This window comes from Aquarana catesbeiana, linkage group LG05 (genome assembly GCF_042186555.1).
Source record: "Aquarana catesbeiana isolate 2022-GZ linkage group LG05, ASM4218655v1, whole genome shotgun sequence".
NCBI lineage: Eukaryota > Metazoa > Chordata > Amphibia > Anura > Ranidae > Aquarana > Aquarana catesbeiana.
Genome location: NC_133328.1, coordinates 239,930,998 through 239,949,269, shown reverse-complemented (window position 1 = coordinate 239,949,269; position 18,272 = coordinate 239,930,998). Strand labels below are relative to the sequence as shown.

Here is an 18,272-nt window from a genome sequence, read left to right as displayed (position 1 = left end):
AATGAACAGGAAACCTCTCATCACAGAGCACTTCCCATTCATTCACTGTCCCACGAGAAAGGCATAAGCAAGCAAAACAAGAGAGGCATGTGTGTTTGAGCTTTGGGGTGCACACCCTAATGCAATGGGCTGCGCACACCTATGGCAAGGGGTGATGATCCGCCAGTTAGATCACCTTTGAACCCTTGGGACTTGAACTTAGTTTTGTCAGTGTTACAAAAACAGCCATTTGAACTGATACAGCATATTCCCTTAGTACTTCTGACAAAAGAGTTAGTGTTCTTGGTTGCTATATCCTCAGCAAGGAGGGTTTTGGAATTGGCTGCTCTTTCTTGTAAAGAGCCATACTTGATTATTCACGAGGACAGAGTGGTGTTGCGCCCTCGTATAGGTTTTCTGCCAAAAGTGGGCTCAGGTTTTCACCTGAACCAAGATATTGTCCTGTCATCATTTTTTCCAAAACCATGTTCCAGGGAAGAGAAGTCACTACATTGTCTTGATGTGGTGAGAGCGGTCAAAGTCTATTTAAAGATGACTGCTCAGATCCGGAAGACCGATGTCTTATTTATATTGCCAGAAGGTCCTAAAAAAGGACAGGCAGCGTCAAAATCCACTGTCGCTATGTGGATTCAGCAATTTATAATTCAGGCTTATGATTTAAGGGGTAAGATTCCACCTTTTCAAGTCAAAGCACACTCTACCAAGGCGGTTAGTGCTTCTTGGGCAGTGCGTTACCAGGCCTTCATGGCTCAGATCTGTAAGGCCGTAACTTGGTCTTCAGTACATACATTCACCAAGTTTTATCAGGTGGATGTAAGAAGGCATGAGGATATCGCCTTTGGGTGCAGTGTGCTACAGACAGCAGTATAGGTCTTCAAGTCTGGGGGTGCCCTACGGGTTGTGTCGCCCTCCCCTCAAATAGCATTGCTATGTGACATCCCACATAGTGATTACTATGGAGCTCTGTGTCCCGTGATGTACGATAAAGAAAATAGGATTTATATAACAGCTTACCTGTAAAATCCTTTTCTTGGAGTACATCATGGGACACAGAGGTCCCTCCACTCTTTTTGGGGTTTAGGTATATTGCTTTGCTACAAAAACTGAGGTACTCCTGGTAGGAGGAGGGATTATATAGGGAGTGGAATAGAATGTAATGAAATACTGCGCCAACCCTAAATGTGAGCAGCCAACACAACAATAAGACTAATTGTGAACAAAATGTGTAAATAAAAGTCTAGCGCTAAAAATAAGTGAACATGGCACACCTTATGTAAGGGGCTATATAATCTGAAAATATATATAATGATCCGTTTCTCAGAGTAGAGAACACAGGATAAATATAAAAGACCTCATGCGATGGTAAGTCGCACAGAAGTCGCAACACTTATAGTAAGAATTGCTATCTGCAAGGATAATGTGATATAGTGACTGAATATAACCTCTGTATTCAATACAAATGCTCAACAATAAACTTATATGTGATTTGAAGCATAAATGTGATAACATGAAATTAGCAGTAATAGTGACCTGCTGAGTGAAAAACACACTATCATATATAGACAAAAAAACAAACCCGTGTAAAACCATAGGCATGTAGTAAAAGATAAACACAGTACTGATCTCAAATGTGGGTGAAAGCAGACATATGATAATCCATGAAACATCCAAAGTAGGCAGCGACAACTTAGAACACACTGTTGCTATAGATGTCAGACAGTCTCTTAAGTAGATAGATGGACAATGGATAAATGCACCGGGGAGTGCTTTCACCTTCCAGGATATTGAGGAAAGAAAGGGGTACTCTTACCAGAAACAATTTCCTGGAAGGTGAAGGCACTCCCGGGTGCATTTATCCATTGTCCATATATCTACTTAAGAGACTGTCTGATATCTATAGCAACAGTGTGTTCTCAGTTGTCACTGCCTACTTTGGATGTTTCATGGACTATCATATGTTTGCTTTCACCCACATTTGAGATCAGCACTGTGTTTGTCTTTTACTACATACCTATGGTTTTAAACGGGTTTGTTTTTTATCTATATATGATAGTGTGTTTTTCACTCAGCAGGTCACTATTACTGCTAATTTCATGTTATCACATTTATATTTCAAATCACATATAAGTTTATTTTTGAGCATTTTTATTGAATACTGAGGTTATATTCAGTCACTATATCACATTACCCTTGCAGATAGCAATTCTTACTATAAGTGTTGCGACTTCTGTGGGACTTACCATCACATGAGGTCTCTTATATTTATCCTGTGTTCTCTACTATGAGAAACAGATCATTATATATATTTTCAGATTATTTAGCCCCTTACATAAGGTGTGCCATGTTCACTTATTTTTAGCGCTACACTTTTATTTACACATATATAGGGAGTGAACTTCCTGTATTGAGTATACCAGTGTCCATCACCTTAAGATGCCTATATACCCACATAGTGATTACTATGGTGCTCTGTGTCCCGTGATGTACTCCAGGAAAAGGATTCTACAGGTAAGCTGTTATAAAAATCCTACATTTCAGCTCTCTGAATTAATTGCTTTGAGTCCCTAAAATGGCCTAATTGGGTCAAATTTTAGAGCACTGTGGCGGTTATTTACTAAAGGCAAATCCACTTTGCACTGCAAGTGCACTTGAAAGTGCACTAAAAGTGCACTTGTAGTGCAAAGTGGATTTGCCTTTAGTAAATACCCCCATTGTCACTGTAACTACACCAACTTACTCCAAAAACTGGTATTGAGCATTGAAAGAAGAAGCCACACATTGTTGAGTATAAATCATTTTACTCCAAGCACATTCACATGTACGTTATAAAAGGTTTTTTTTAACAAACCAACATCTTTGGTGTATAACATTTATGTTTGACAGTAAATATAGCCTTTTTTGGCTAAACAGGCATGTTTAAAACCATAACATACACAACTCAGGAACTTACAAAGTTTAACTTTGATAAAGTGAAGGCCATAGGAGACATTAGTATGTCCAAACTGTGTTGATCTTGCCATCAGATGGGGTGATGTCACCCCTGTAAAAGCAAAATTTTGAAGATGCACACAAATTGGGAGTCAAAATGTGGATTTCGCTCCTGATCCCATGCCTAACGTCAACCTATGCTAGCTCCCATCATGGGGGATCAATGGACGTGTTTCGGGGGTGCAACCCCTTCCTCTCATCTACTTTAGTTGTGAAGAAGGAGTTGCACCCACAAAACACGTACATTGATATCCCGTGATGGCAAATAGCACATGTTGAGGCACTGTGTGCATCTTCAAAATTTGGCTTTCAAATTACTTTAAAACTTTACAAAAAAAACTTTTACATTTTTGTTTTTAGATTCTGCCTAAAACATCAATGATGTTGGTAATTTTTTTTTTTGGACATCAGTGATATTTTTCTTGACCATCTCTAAATCCCGATTGCACACCATGATCTCACCGATGAGGATCTGTGGACTTGCACTGTTAAAATGAGTTTCTTCTTCCACAACATCCACATCACCTAAAATAAAAAAAAACACCATGTATTATAAATATGCAGGCATACATCTAATAGTGACCACAACTGACCCCTTGTGGTCACTATTTCGCCCACTTTATGAACCTCTCCCTCCACATCTTTCTTCATGGTATGTGGGGATTTCCCCTTCTTCATGAGTAGTGGGGTTTGTGGTGTCTTCAGATGTCCCAATTCTTTTCTCCTCTATGTGAATAAAAAAAAGGTATACTTAGCACACAGATATTTGAGGCAAGAAATAGGAATATGAAACATTGCTCGGAAGTGTCGTACAATTGTCTGTTTTGGCAGAGTTCCAAGCTGAAAACATGTTTTTTTCCCTTTCTAAAGCTGGAATACTTACCTTTTTTGTTAAAGTTTCACACATGGAAAGACCTCTAGTATCCACTGGAGCACCTGTGTGGGATACCCTAAAAAGGGTGTTCTGGTGTCCCACACTAGTGCTCCATCGTCCAGATGCTGCTGAGTGTCCTCCCCTTACACTGAATCAAGTTTCATTCTAGTTACAAACCCAGCTGGACAACAATGTACTAAACTTCTTTTAATACAAATAGGCATGAACAAATGTAGTTAACCTGCATCTGCCAAAAAGATTGTATCAGTGGCCGAACAAACAATGTTTACTAGGAACAATTACTGTGCCCATGAACCTGAAACTTGCCATTTTAAATTTACAACAGTAAAGAAAAGCACACAGAGCAGCACTAAAGTAATAATAATAATAATAGGAACACATGACAAAGCCTTATTTTTTTGCAGCACTTTCTTGATCCTTCTGTACTGATCTTGCTCCTTCAATTTCAGGTCTGACCAGCGTTTCCTCAATTGTTCCTTGGATCGTCCTATCCCAAAATTCCTGTGCAGACTTCTCACAACTTTAGTCATGACCTTGGCCTTTCTCACATTTGGGTTTGGGTACAGTCCATACTTCCCATCATATTCGGCCCTCTTCAAGATGTCCACCATCTCCACCATTTCTACAAAGGACATATTTGAGGCCTTATATCTCCTCCTGGATCAGGAACTGCCTTGCTCTGGGCTTTCCTCGTCCTCCTCGTTGCTGCTCTCTGCATGCACCTGCTGTCTCTCCACACTGTGCCGAAAGAGAAGAGGTGGGAAATACACTAGAAAGAAGGTCAGGGGCAGAGTTTCATGCATTCTCAGTGTATATAAAGCATAACACGCATGCGTCGTACGTACGATCTGTGAGCGGAGGACGGAGTAGCATAAGTGCCAATCGTGCAAACGAAGGTACAATTTTAACTTGGGGCATCATTGGTTAGTGGCCTATACTGCTTATAGATTGAGGCCTATATTGGGACAAGATTCGAAGAGTTTAGCCTGACATTAGGGTTTGTCTTGTGTTGTGTCTTGCAGAGAAAAATGGATAAATTTACTGATCTAGACTTCCTGCCAAACTTCATAGACATGTACAGGGAGCTGCCATGTCTCTGGCAAGTCAAACACCGACAATACTCCAACAAGCTAAAGAGGAAGGCAGTGCTGGAGAAACTGTTGGAATTGGTGAAGCCGGTGACTCCCATGGCAGACATCCCCTATTTGAAGGCCAAAATTGGTGGCCTGAGGAGCACATATAATAGGAAGCGCAAAAAGGTCCAGAATTCCATGAGATCATGAGCAGCAGCAGCTGAGGTTTATGTTCCCAGGCTGTGGTACTACGACAGACTGCGGTTTGTGTCAGACCAGAGTGAACCCAGTCCATCGCTATCAACACTTCCTTCCACACTTCCTTCCACTCTTCCTTCCACATCAGATGAGGCTTTAGAAGTCCAACCTGGGCTTTCCACCCAGGAAGAAGATGTGGAGGAGCCCAGCTTGAGCCAGGCATAGCATTGTTCAACATATTTCTTGTCAAAAATTGAATGATGTTAACTAGATGTTATTGATCACTAATTTCTGATTTAACAAAGTGGTTTACATATCAATAGACAATAGTAGCCAAAAATGATTGCGACATGAATGAAAAATGAATGGGTCACACGGATAGTCTTTTCTAATTTGTTAACATTCAATTTGCAACAGTCATGAGCTCAAAATTGTGTGTGATTGATGACCAAAAAACTAAAACTATGTCCCATTTTCATACACAGGAAAGTCTCAGCCAGGAGGAGGCCGTGGAAAGTGGCAGCCAGGAGGTGGCTGTGGAAAGTGGCAGCCAGGAGGTGGCCGTGCCCAGCAGCCTGACCGAATCCCAGGTTCCTCCCCTCCGCCTTCCAACAAAAAGGACCAGGAAGGCGAAGAACCTGGAGGAGTCAACAACTGTTTTGATTTGGCAGGCTACTGCGGTCCTCACAACAACCCCTGGTGACCCCGAGTTGTATGCCTGTCTGACAACCAGTAAACTGGAACAAATGGAGGAGGGTCAATGTTTCATCTGAGAGAAGGTAATACTTCAGGCAATAAACAAGGGGATGAGGGGCCAACTCACAACTAAAAGACACGTGTGTGAGTTGGACCATATTACTCCTCCACCACCTCCAGCAACACCATCACCACCTCCAGCAACACCTCCAACAACACAGCCACCCAACCCACGACAGCAGCCTGGAAGGAAGAGTGGAAGGAAGTGTTGAGAGTGATGGCCTGGGTTTGGTGTGGTCTGCCAAAAGACACAGGCTGTTGTAAGACCACAGCCTCGGGACATATATGTCATCTGTTGCTGCCCCTGATCTCTTGGAGTCCTGGACCGTATTGTGCTCCCTGTTAAATTGACTCCTCAGGTTATTTATTCTGGAGATCTGGAGAAATTTTTACAAAAAAAAGGAGATCACTATAAAAAATAAAAAAAGATTATTCTGGAGATCTTGATTTAAAAAAACAACAAAAACAAAGATTATTCATGAGATCACGAGAAATACTAAAAAATCTGTTTGTCAAAACTCTGTGTGAATATCAGCAGCATAGCAACTTCATTATTCTAGCATTATAAAGAAGATAATGTGCTGCATTGAAAGATTAAAAAATTTGCTGCGTAACGAATGTGCTATCTCCATTACAAACGCTAGTTTTACAAGACCGAGCGCTTCCGTTTCGTACTTGATTCTGAGCATGCGTGGACTTTTGTGCGTCAGACTTGTGTACACACGATCTGACTTTCCTTTGTTGTCGGAAAATTTGAGAACCTGCTCTCAAACATTTTTCTGACAGCAAATGTTCGATGGAGCATACACATGGTCGGACTTTCCAACAACAAGCTCACATTGAACTTTTCCCGTCGGAAAGTCCGATCGTGTGTAAGTCGGCATTAGAGTTGTAATCAGTACCTTGATCTCTTTTTAACCCTAAGAGTTAACGTTAGAACAATAATAAAGTGTTAGAGTGAGACTTATGTGTGGTGAATTTCTGGATGGTTTGCTGTGAAAGGGCAGACTTGCTCAGTACTCTAGCTGTGTTTTGGGATAATCAGGCTGGCTTAGTTTGTTCACTGGACCCTTCATCCTCTTTTCTTTCTTCTCAATTGTTGATTTCAGGGCCCACCTAGAGAACACATGGATAACTATTTCTCTATTTGGCATTGGATACTACTTCACAGAATTTTGAGTTGCATTCCATTCCAAGCTTTCTATGACATTCATGGTAAAGAATTGGTTACATTCATGGTTAAGAATTGCTTTAACAGGGAAGCATTTTACAGAAAAAGAAAACCTCTTAATGGTTAAGCATGTTTCAAGTTCATTGTGAAAACAAGTGATTTGGTCAGTTGGTGGCATTTTTGATGGTTTCTAGGTGCTGTCTACTGTAGACTAGTTTTCGGATACAATCCAGCAGACAGCCCATTCACCAATCTCTCATTTGTACAAAATAGGGCCAATCAGTTAACCTTTGATTGCATTGATTGATCATCATTTTTTTGTAATTTGTCATCTTAAGGTGACCTATATTATTGTTACTGCTTAATTCTCCTATTTCCATGTTTACATAATCAATTTAATTTAGATGATTTCTTCTTATACTGCACTAAGCACTTAGACATCTTTAGAAAAGATCATCAAAATTTCTACTGCTGAAGGCAATTGGTTTCACTAGATTTTAGTTAGGAGTATCAGAGTAAAGGGGGCTACATGAAAATGCATGCCCCATATTTTTAGGATAATTTTTGTAAAAAATGTTGAAAACCATTTATCATTTTCACAATTATGTGCCACTTTGTGTTGGTCTATAACATACAATCCCAATAAAATAAATGTATGTTTTTGGTTGTAACATGACAAAATGTGGAAGATTTCAAGGGGTATGAATACTTTTTCAAGGAACTGTATGATTAAATTGCGGACCTTTTTTTGTTTTTGGGTGAATGTTAATGCAATGACCATATGTTATTTACTACATTATTTGTTGTTTGTGGTTACTTACAGTAATACTGTTCTAGGTTGCACAACTACATGGTGCAACATTCCTTTTCTACATAGCACTTGCCCATGGCCATGCCACACAGACATGCAGCACAGAACTTCCACATGCATGATCAGTAAACACACTTCTAAAAATACATTAAATATATGAAATAAAGTTTAAATATGGAATACAGTTTACATATTTTTATATTCATAGTATGTATTTTAATTTATGTTTTTTAAATGTATGCATATGTTGCATAGTCATTTAGTTTTTTTTTCTTTTGCTTGTACACCTGCTCTGAAACTAGATCATGACTATTATACATTAACACTTTGGTTACGTAGAAAGATTAGGAAAGAATTTGCAGTTGGCCAAAACAAGTCAGTATAGCCAATAGACGTCACATGTTTATTATCTACTCATGCCACTTCAAACACATCCTCTTTGAAAAAAAAGTTTGAAATCAGTGCCCCTTGTTATCTTAAGCAGATCGAGCCTGTCATTGCCTGAAAAGGTGACTTTGGAACATTTCTAAGGGGCTAAGGTTGATGGAATGCGATTTCCTTGTTATTCAGGAAGTTGTAAATCAAACTAAGTTTGTAACATTTTTTTTCTCAGGCTTTGTTTTGACAACTGAACTTGCTGTGTGCAGATATAAGCAGTTAGACGTCACTGTTAAGCAATAGAGTATAAAGGGAAGGTTACAGGGGGTGTAGTGACCACCCAAAGCAAAGACATTGCAGTAACAATCACGGTGTGTTTTACAAATAATTCCTCAGGGCTAATGATTAATCTGAGGTAAAACATTAATATCCCAGGCCCCCGGCAATGCATTGTATATATGAAGAGCGGAGCTGACACACAAGTATTTAGGAAGCCTTCTTGACAGACTTTCAGAGACTTATCATCACTTAGCTACACTACTGATCTTACACACCAGACCAGCTTACAGAGCATAGTGTTCTGAAAGAAATATTTTTAAGTAGCTAATGGCTAGAGAAGTCAGTCCTTGTACTTGGCTGTTAAAAGCCTCTCTGCTTTTTATGGCAGTAGTAATTTCAGTGACCGAACCACTGCATTGTGCCCAGTGCACTGAAGAGAAATTAGCTCTTTGCCCACAAGTACCTGCTGAGTGCCCAGAACTGGCACGAGAACCAGGCTGTGGATGCTGTTTGACTTGCGCACTAAAACGCGGGGAACCTTGTGGGGTGTACACAGCTAGGTGTGGAAAAGCACTTAGTTGCCATGTAAAGCCTGGAGAGCCCAGACCCATTCAAGCACTTACAAGAGGACAAGGAATCTGCATGGATGCAGACGACTTACAGAAGCTGAGAACTAGTGATGCTACAGGTGAGTTTGCACAAGGTACAAATACTTGTAATTGATGTCTTAAAGATAAGCATAACAGATAGGTTTTAGTAAAAAATAGCATCAGAAAATAATTGTCTGTTAATCTTGTTTACTTGTCTTTTTATGTATAACTTTACATTTATTTATATATACACATACACACACATATATATATATATATATATGTATACACACACACACATACTTTTTTTTTTTGCAGGTTACAGTGTTACATGATATGCAATGTTACATTGCATGTGCAAATTGTAAATGTGACATATATTGGATATGTTATTAATATTTTCCCTACTATCACTAGTGCTTTTTGAATGCAATATCTTTTTTATAAATACTGCTTATTAATTTAATAACAATTTATTGGATAAAAGGACTGTCAGATGAGAAGAATAACACTATTTAGTAGTAAACAAACTACACAGAAATATATACAGCATGTAGACCTTTTAGTAAAGAAAATTGGCATGTATTGCTAATTTTTAGGAAATGCAGCAAACTATATGTGTAATTTTTCACATCATTGTTAAATAGAAAAAACAAAGGAGAAATACATTTTATGTACATACAACATAAGGCCGGTAGAGGGACATCTGGAAATTCTTTAAATATATATCAAAACACTTGAAAAATAACTGAAGTTAGTGTGAATTTGCGAAGGTGAAAATAATTATGTAAAATCTATTTTGTAGATATATTTTGGCAAATTATAATGTCCTTCTTTTTTTCTATCCCTAGCTGGGGTTCATTTTTATTTCATTGCATTATGCCAAATAAAAAAGAAAATGTTCTTCAATCTTTAATTATGAAATTTTTCTTGCACTTCATTTTGTTTTGAAAAATTGCCATGTCAGAGTTTTAAAAATCTGTTTAAAACCAGGTAATAGTTTATAGTAAATGCACCAAAATTGGTCCAATGCATCAAAGTAGTAATTTTGTTAACAGATAATATTTCAAGTGTGTTTTTTTAACAGATGTCTGTACTATTGCCTGATCATTATATACTTCAGATTTCTCAACATGGATGCTTGTTTTTTGACCCATGTCCTACTTTGTTGCATCAGTAAGGTCAAAGATCAAGCTATGATAAACAAGTCCCTTTCTACATACTTAGAGAAAATACAAGTCTTTACATCATTGCTAGTATTTAAGCCCTCTGCTTAAAAAAAAAAAATACAGAAACACAAATATCCTGTCTGCGTGAGTGTACAGACTACCTGAACACAGTCAGATTCAGAATAATCTCTTATAACGTATTGTTTTTTAATATTTTAGTTAATAAAACTATTGTATAGATCATGCTTGTGTGGAAGGAAGCCAGGAAATATTACAGACATTTCCCTCTACATACAAATGAGCTTGCTTATTTTTAGACCTAGTAGGATAACTGTAATGTGTAGGAAATGTTTTGTCTGTTTCATTTTAAATGTTTATGACAGAAAAATGTTTCACAATTGTGTTAGTTAAGTATCACTAATAAGTAATTATGATTTCTCATTACAATAGAAGATGCTTTCAAATGCCCCGTACACACGGTCAGATTTTTCGACCGAAAATGTTTGATGGGAGCTTGTTGATGGAAATTCCGACTGTGTGTAGGCTCCATTGGATATTTTCCATCGGAATTTCCGTCACACAAAATTTCAGATCTGGATCTCAAATTTTCCGACAACAAAATCCGTTGTCGTAAATTCCGATTGTGTGTACACAATTCCGATGCACAAAGTTCCACGCATGCTTGGAATCAAGCAGAAGAGCCGCACTGGCTATTGAACTTAATTTTTCTCGGCTCGTCGTACGTATTGTACGTCACTGCGTTCTTGACATTCAGAATTTCATACAAGATTTTGTGTGACTGTGTGTATGCAAGACAAGTTTGAGCCAACATCCGTCAGAAAAAATCCATTGATTTTGTTGTCGGAATGTCCGATCGTGTGTATGGGGCATAAGTATGAATTACTGAACTGCAAAGCATTAGCATATGATATTGCTTAAAATAAGAAAACTAAACTATGGACATTTGGAAAAGTGGTAAAAGCAATGGAAACTGCATTTTAATGTTTCTAAATGCAAAATAATGAGAAAAATATTATCCTATAATAGAATACAATATGGGGGGGGGGGCAAAACTACAGAGGAAAATTATTTGGATAGTCCTTATTTCAGATTATTGCAACAAAATGAGCAAACCGTGTAGCCTGGCAACTGGCTGGGAAAATGAATAGAATTTTGAGGTGGATCACCAGCAGAAGGAAGGACATCCTGATTTACCTATATAGATCTTTAGTTAGACCTCATTTAGAATACTGTTTCCAGTTCTGGAGACTTCATAAGCAACAAAAATGATGAAAGATCTGAGAGGTGGAAGATGATAAGAGGCCCTGCAGGAACTTAATATGTACAGTCTGGAGGAGAGAAAGGGAACAGGGGATATGATTGAAACCTTTAAATGCATTAAGGGTGTGAATAGTGTTCAGAAGGGCTGTGTTTTAACATGAAGCTAAGTTCAAGAACATGGGGACGTGTTCAAACTAGTAGAAGAAACATTCAAAACTGACCTTAAGTATTTTTATTGAAAAAGTAGTTGATGCTTAGAACAGACTTCCAGCAGAGATAGTGAGTCAGTCAAGAGTAAGTTGATTTGAACATACTTGAGATGATTTTAGATCTGTATTAAGACAAGAAGTTAGAAAAAAAAGAGGTTTAAAAAGGGATTAGATTCTATGGACCACTTTGTCTTTTTCTGCCATCACTTGTCTATGTTTCTATGAATAGATTTATATACAGTATGTACATTTAATGGAATAACAGGCTACTATAAAGTCATACTATGGTATGTAATTCCTGTTTGTTGCATCCACTTATAGAAATAAAAGACTACTCGGAACATGAAAATACTGCTCCAGAAGGAAGTGATTCTACACAGGATCAGCTCTCACCATTCCTCCGATTGTTTCCTGATGGTTTGGATAAATTTGATGCCTGGAATGCAATTATGTATGAACGCATGAAGGCAAAAAAGCTCTTTGAGAGAAGAAAATCAAAGGATCAACCACAGGTAAGCTTTTAAAGATAAAAAATATAAAATAAATACCGCGCTAGAAAACCACATAATATAAATCAAAGCTGCAACAAAAACCATCAAATATCCCTATGGTGCAAATAAACAATATTAAAATAAGTTGCGCTAAAAATGAGCGATCACACAGTGACTGACATTACCCAACACAGCAACAAAGATTTACATGTTGGGAGATAAGTGGTGACCTACCTTCATCTCCAATGGCGGCCAATAAGCTTTGAGCCCGAGTGCATCTCTTTTCAGATTATAGTATCCATCTGTCTGGCTTTTTTTCCGTACCTTGCTGAAGCAATCTCCATTCACTATTGGAGGACACTGAGGGATCAGAGGCACGGGAAGATTCACCTGTCCCCGCAGAGGGCTCAATCTGCCTGCATTTATGACTCCGCTCTTCAGGGGGTCCACCTGCTCTGGTAAGGGTTCCCACTTATAGAGCTTTGTCTTTAGGTTGAGACCTATCTTTCCCTTTCCACTAACCTTACCTTCAGTGAATGATGACAGATATTGGAGAATATCTGGACTTTGCTACTCATCTATATTCATCTCTCCATACATCCACCAATATTGTACACTCGTTTTCTCACTATTTATGCATAGTGCATATGGACATTTGATTGAATGATCACCATTGAATTACTTGTCACTTTTAATTTGTGTCACTTTAAGTGTGATTGCTCATTTTTAGCGCAACTTATTTTAAGCTTTTAAAGATCAGTACACCAAAGGCCTTAAACAAAAACATGAGGAATTCTCAAACCAATTACAGAATAACGTGCTGTATAGGGTTCCACTCCCATTCACACAGGTGTAAAGAAGCACAAACCATTTCCACTTTTTTTTTTGGCCAACTTTGCCTAATGTAAGCTGCAGTTAACATCCATATTTTTCTGCTTGTTTTCAGGGGCCATGCCAGAAAGAACTTTACAAAGCAATGGACAGACTGGCAAAAGTTCAACAAAGAACTGGGGAAGACTTGTATAGGTTTCATATTCCCAACTGTAACAGGAATGGGTTTTACCACAGCAAACAGGTAAAATTCTAATATTGTTCTGAATAAAAACTAACATATTCTGCTGTAACCACTAGTAACATAACAATAGCTATAGCAGCCAACTCAGCTTGAGACAAAATAAGATCTAAAAATCTAATGACACTGCTGTTGACACTGACCCTGTACCCTTTGTAATGTTTGCAATCGAGAAAAGCAGATGTCAGACAGATAGAACACATTAGAATTGTTGGTGCTAGTCACAGGTCCCCTCAGGCAGGCAGTAGAGAGAATCTGTTTAGCTGTCTTACCAGTGTAGATGTATTGCATCCAGAGGCCCAGTCAGCACAGACATTAACCCTGTATGCCTAACTGTGTGCTAAAGTACTAACAATTATATCATTATATTAAAAAATTGTGATGTCATTAATATTGCTACTACAATTCTCGTGTTTATTTTAACTTAACACTAGACCACGTTTTTTAGCACTTTCTTGCTATGGCATTGGAATGGATTGGGGGGGTGGACTTAAAATTTCCACTAAAGCCCTGAGCTCTGAGATGCTGAAAAAGATTGGTGAGCTACTGAGAACAGAGTACTTAACTGGAAAATACGGGTTAAATGAAATTCCATAAACTGCCACCCCCCTTCTCTCATTGTCTCCTACAACTTCTGTCCACAGTACTGCTTCCTAGTAATGTACTGACTATGGTGACAGCTATCCTGCTACCTCTCCCTGATAGAGACATGCTTTATGTTAAGATTGATGATAGTAAGGAGGTTGCTAGGGGGCCCATGATTGCAAATTACTATATACATTTACAACTGTATATATTATTAATACAGTGATTATTTTAACTTTTACTAGGTACCGCATATTGTATTGATTATCTGTAACTGTTTATTTTATCTAGTGTGAGACTGCTTTAGATGGAGAACGAGGAAAATGCTGGTGTGTTTATCCATTGACCGGAAAGAAGATTCCAGGTTCTCCTGAAAACAGAGGAGAGATTAACTGCCAACAGTATCTTAATGCACAAGAATAGGTGCTCTGATGATGTATATATTTTATGAACAACTACTGAACTATTTATTCAGACTTATATTTTCCTGTCCCTTTTATATTATGTATTTTTAATACCTATTTATGAGCAAATATTATGGTCTAAAGATTTACACTATTTTTTAAAATAAATTAAAAATGTAAATCAAGCCACTTATTTAATGCATAAATTATATTTTTACTATGGTCTATTGATGATTTTTTTAATAATCAAAATGAAATAAATTAAAAATTTATTTTTTTTATACGCACAAGCATGGCCTTTTTCTCAGCATCATCTTGTTATATTTTCATTTAATAATTCCTGTACTAAAATGTGCTTTTTAATCCCATCATGGTAGCTGCTGTACATTTTCAGACTGTGGTATGGAATAATTACTTTTTATGGACTCTGTGGTAACAAAGCCATTTTTTTTAAAATATTAGTAGTTCTGGAAGTCAGCTGTTAAAAACATGAACAATGGTGGTTATTTACTAAAGGCAAATCCACTTTGCAATATAAGTTCACTGCAGGTGCACTTGGAAGTGCAGTCGCTGTAGATCTGAGGGGGGCATGCAAAAAGAATAAAAAGCAGCATTTTTACTTGTACATGATTGGATGATAAAATCAGCAGAGCTTCCCCTCATTTAAGATGTTCCCCTCAGATCTAAAGCGACTGCACTTCTAAGTACATTTCCAAGTGCACTTGTAGTGCAAAGTGGATTTGCCTTTAGTAAATCAACCCCAATGTATTGTTTCTATTGGATTTCGTTTTTAAAATGATAGTTTACAGAACCATGAGAAGCTAAATTTAGATATTATGTCAGCTTTGGCTAATACCTCATACCTTATCTACAAAGTAGTTACATGTGAAAACTCTACACCAAGTTCACTATATTGACCATATGTGGTCATACATGTTGATCATTCTCCCTCTTAATCGCCTCTTCTCAGGAGAGAATACATTCAGTGCAGCTAATATTTCCTCATAGCTGAGCTCCTCCATGCCTCTTATCAGTTTGGTTGCCCTTCTCTGCACTTTTTCCAGCTCCCCAATATCCTTTTTGTGAGCTGGTGGCCAAAACTGAACTGCATATTCCAGATGAGGTATTATTAATGCTTTGTACAGGTGCAAACTTGCTCATTAGTGCTCCAGGGATGTCACAATACTTCGCCATCCTCACATTTTTTCACTTTTTTTATCATTTCCCAATTATCAAGTATAAGAAATACTAGTAAATGTTCCTTGCAGCAACATTTTAACTATTATTAAATATATGAGTGGTTGCTGTATTTTACATGTATCTTTCAGAGGAGTCATATAACTATATATATAAACAATCAAAAATGACTCTGAGCCAGAAGATGCTTGAAACCTCAAGGTATTCAGCAGAGGCTGGTTTAAAAATGTTCAGGAACTATTTATTTTTATAGATTTTGCCCCAGGGTGAATCAACATCACAGTAACGTGCACACTAGGCAGGTTCGCCAGTGGTATGAACAGCTTACAGATTGTCATACACATACACAAAATATATTTTCTTTTTCCTGTTTGCATATACAAGTAATAAACTCTAAATCAACTTTGATATATGCATATGAATTGGTTTGCCAACCCTTTGCTAACCCTTTACATGCCATTATTTGTGCTAAAATATTTAGTGCATCTTCTCCTATGTACCCTGTTTCCCCGAAAATAAGACCTAGCGTGATTGTCGGTGATGGCTGCAATATAAGCCCTACCCCCCAAATAAGCCCTACCCTGTTTCCCCAAAAATAAGCCCTACCATGAAAATAAGACATACAAGGACTTTAACTAGGGCTTATTTGGGGGGTAGGGCTTATATTGCAGCCATCACCGACAATCACGCTAGGTCTTATTTTCGGGGAAACAGGGTAGTTCTAATAAATCGTTATCTCAGGTTGTAACCTTCTTTTTCTAGATACAGATACTGCTCCAGACAAAGGATTCATTAGCATAGACACTCCCATACATAACCACACTTTCTACTGAAATGATAATATTTTGTCTTTGAACATCGGCAAGATAAAACTTGTATAGAGATTTTTTAAATGTAATTTACTTGGAAAATGTAAGGAAAGCAAATGCCATGAACAGCCTATGTAACAATTAATTGTTATAATTTTTTAAAAATATTTTATATATTTTATCTATTGTTTTATTATAATACCTCTTCAATGTCATGCTACATTTTGGAAATGGTTTGTAAATATTTGTAATCATTTTTATGCCACTCCAGAGAACCATGGTTTAACTAAATGAAGTTCTCTGAGCTGCCATAAAAATGTCACTTATCTACTCACATTACAAACCTTGAGTTTAGTTGCTGCATATACTGTTGTGGTTTAAGTGTATAATATCATTTCTCTGCATATTAACCACAATTTTAAAATACATATTTTTGTGTATATATTTTTTATGTTGACCATGGTTTAGGACAAAATATACTAAAATGAATAATATTTCTACATGTAGAAACTTGGTTGGTTATCTGACATTCAGTCAAGTAACACTTATTGCTGCTACTTTTATATATTTTATCAATAGAGATGTATTTAATATTGACACATGCTGCTAAAAATCTCTTGTTCTTCTTTTAATAAGTTATTGTTACCAGTTTGATCAATTGATGTTCATTTTGTAGAATGCTTAAGTGATAATAAATATATTTAACATTAAGGAAAATACTGTGCCATTCTTTACTCTTGTTAATTTATCTCCAGTGTATGTGCCACGTCCACATACCCACATTGTAGATGTAAGGCAGTTATGCTGAAAAATAAAAATAATCACAATGCAAGGTTTCAGAGACAAACGCACAATGGTTGGGGAGCATAGAAGCAGTGTGATTAGGGCCCAAGACAGCAACGAGAGAGAGAGAGAGAGAGAGAGAGAGGTCATTTTTTCCCCAGAAAAATAATCAAGATATAATATTACAAACATGGCAGCTCTAATTATTTTAGAGACTGTCCATTAAGCAAGCTTATTTCCTTGGCCACTGTGTCAGAGAAAGAGATGAAGCATATTTTGTGTAGATTAAAAAAAAAAGTTTGGGCTTATTATGTCACAGTCAACAGCCAGAAATATTTTACAGACATGTAGCGCGCCATGAAAATGTTTTTACCCTAGTGAAAACAGAGAGACCAAGCAAGTTTTATCCTCCTAAAATATAAATTAGAGTGTGCTTTTTTAAAGCAGTAAGCAAGAAAACTGAACTGATTAGCAATTGGACAGTATACAAAAAATAATAAAAAAGTATGTGACTTTGAGTGAGGCAGGCTGAAACACAATATAGAAGTAAAGATTTATTGGCATAAGTGTCAAAATGCGTAACATTGTACATGAAAAGTAAATGCCATGAAAAGATTCCATGTCAGAGGAAGAGCCATCAGACTTGATCTGGGATACACAAATCACAATGTCTATATTTCTCAGACCGTATAGCTAAACAATTGTAAACATTTGATGCAGACTTCTTGAAGCCTTGTTGTTCCACTTTTCCAGTGGGAGTGAGCAGACAGATTACATGTAAAAAAAGAAAATGTTGAGCTATTTCCTAAGTTTGAAGACTGAAAAATAGAACTGTTTTAAAGGACATATTTTAAGCCTTTATCATATAGGCTACAATTTTATAAAGAAGAGTGAAACCAGATTCTTCTGTGGAGGACTAAATATGGAAAAATTGTACACCTTTACAGCACAGCTATTAAAGTGTTGTTAACCCCCAAAAAAGAAATACAGATCCTGGTCCCTTAAAGCAGATTACACAGCACAGTGCTTGTGCTGTGTAATCTGCCCTTCTCTAAATTGTAAAAAAAACCTCCCTGAATCTGCCACTTCCTGTATGCCCTCTCTGCGTCGACCACGAAAATCAGGGCTGCTAA

General features: G+C 37.4%; 1 protein-coding gene across 1 annotated transcript; it reads left to right on the top strand.

Moving 5' to 3' along the window:
- The first annotated feature begins 8,429 nt into the window (after positions 1–8,429).
- IGFBP1 (insulin like growth factor binding protein 1) lies at positions 8,430–17,073 on the top strand. The gene is made up of 4 exons (XM_073630635.1): positions 8,430–9,237; positions 12,120–12,310; positions 13,236–13,364; positions 14,238–17,073. Exons 1-4 carry the CDS (start codon positions 8,877–8,879, stop codon positions 14,367–14,369), a joined length of 813 nt encoding a protein of 270 aa, XP_073486736.1. The 5' UTR covers positions 8,430–8,876; the 3' UTR covers positions 14,370–17,073.
- Positions 17,074–18,272: the final 1,199 nt, after the last annotated feature.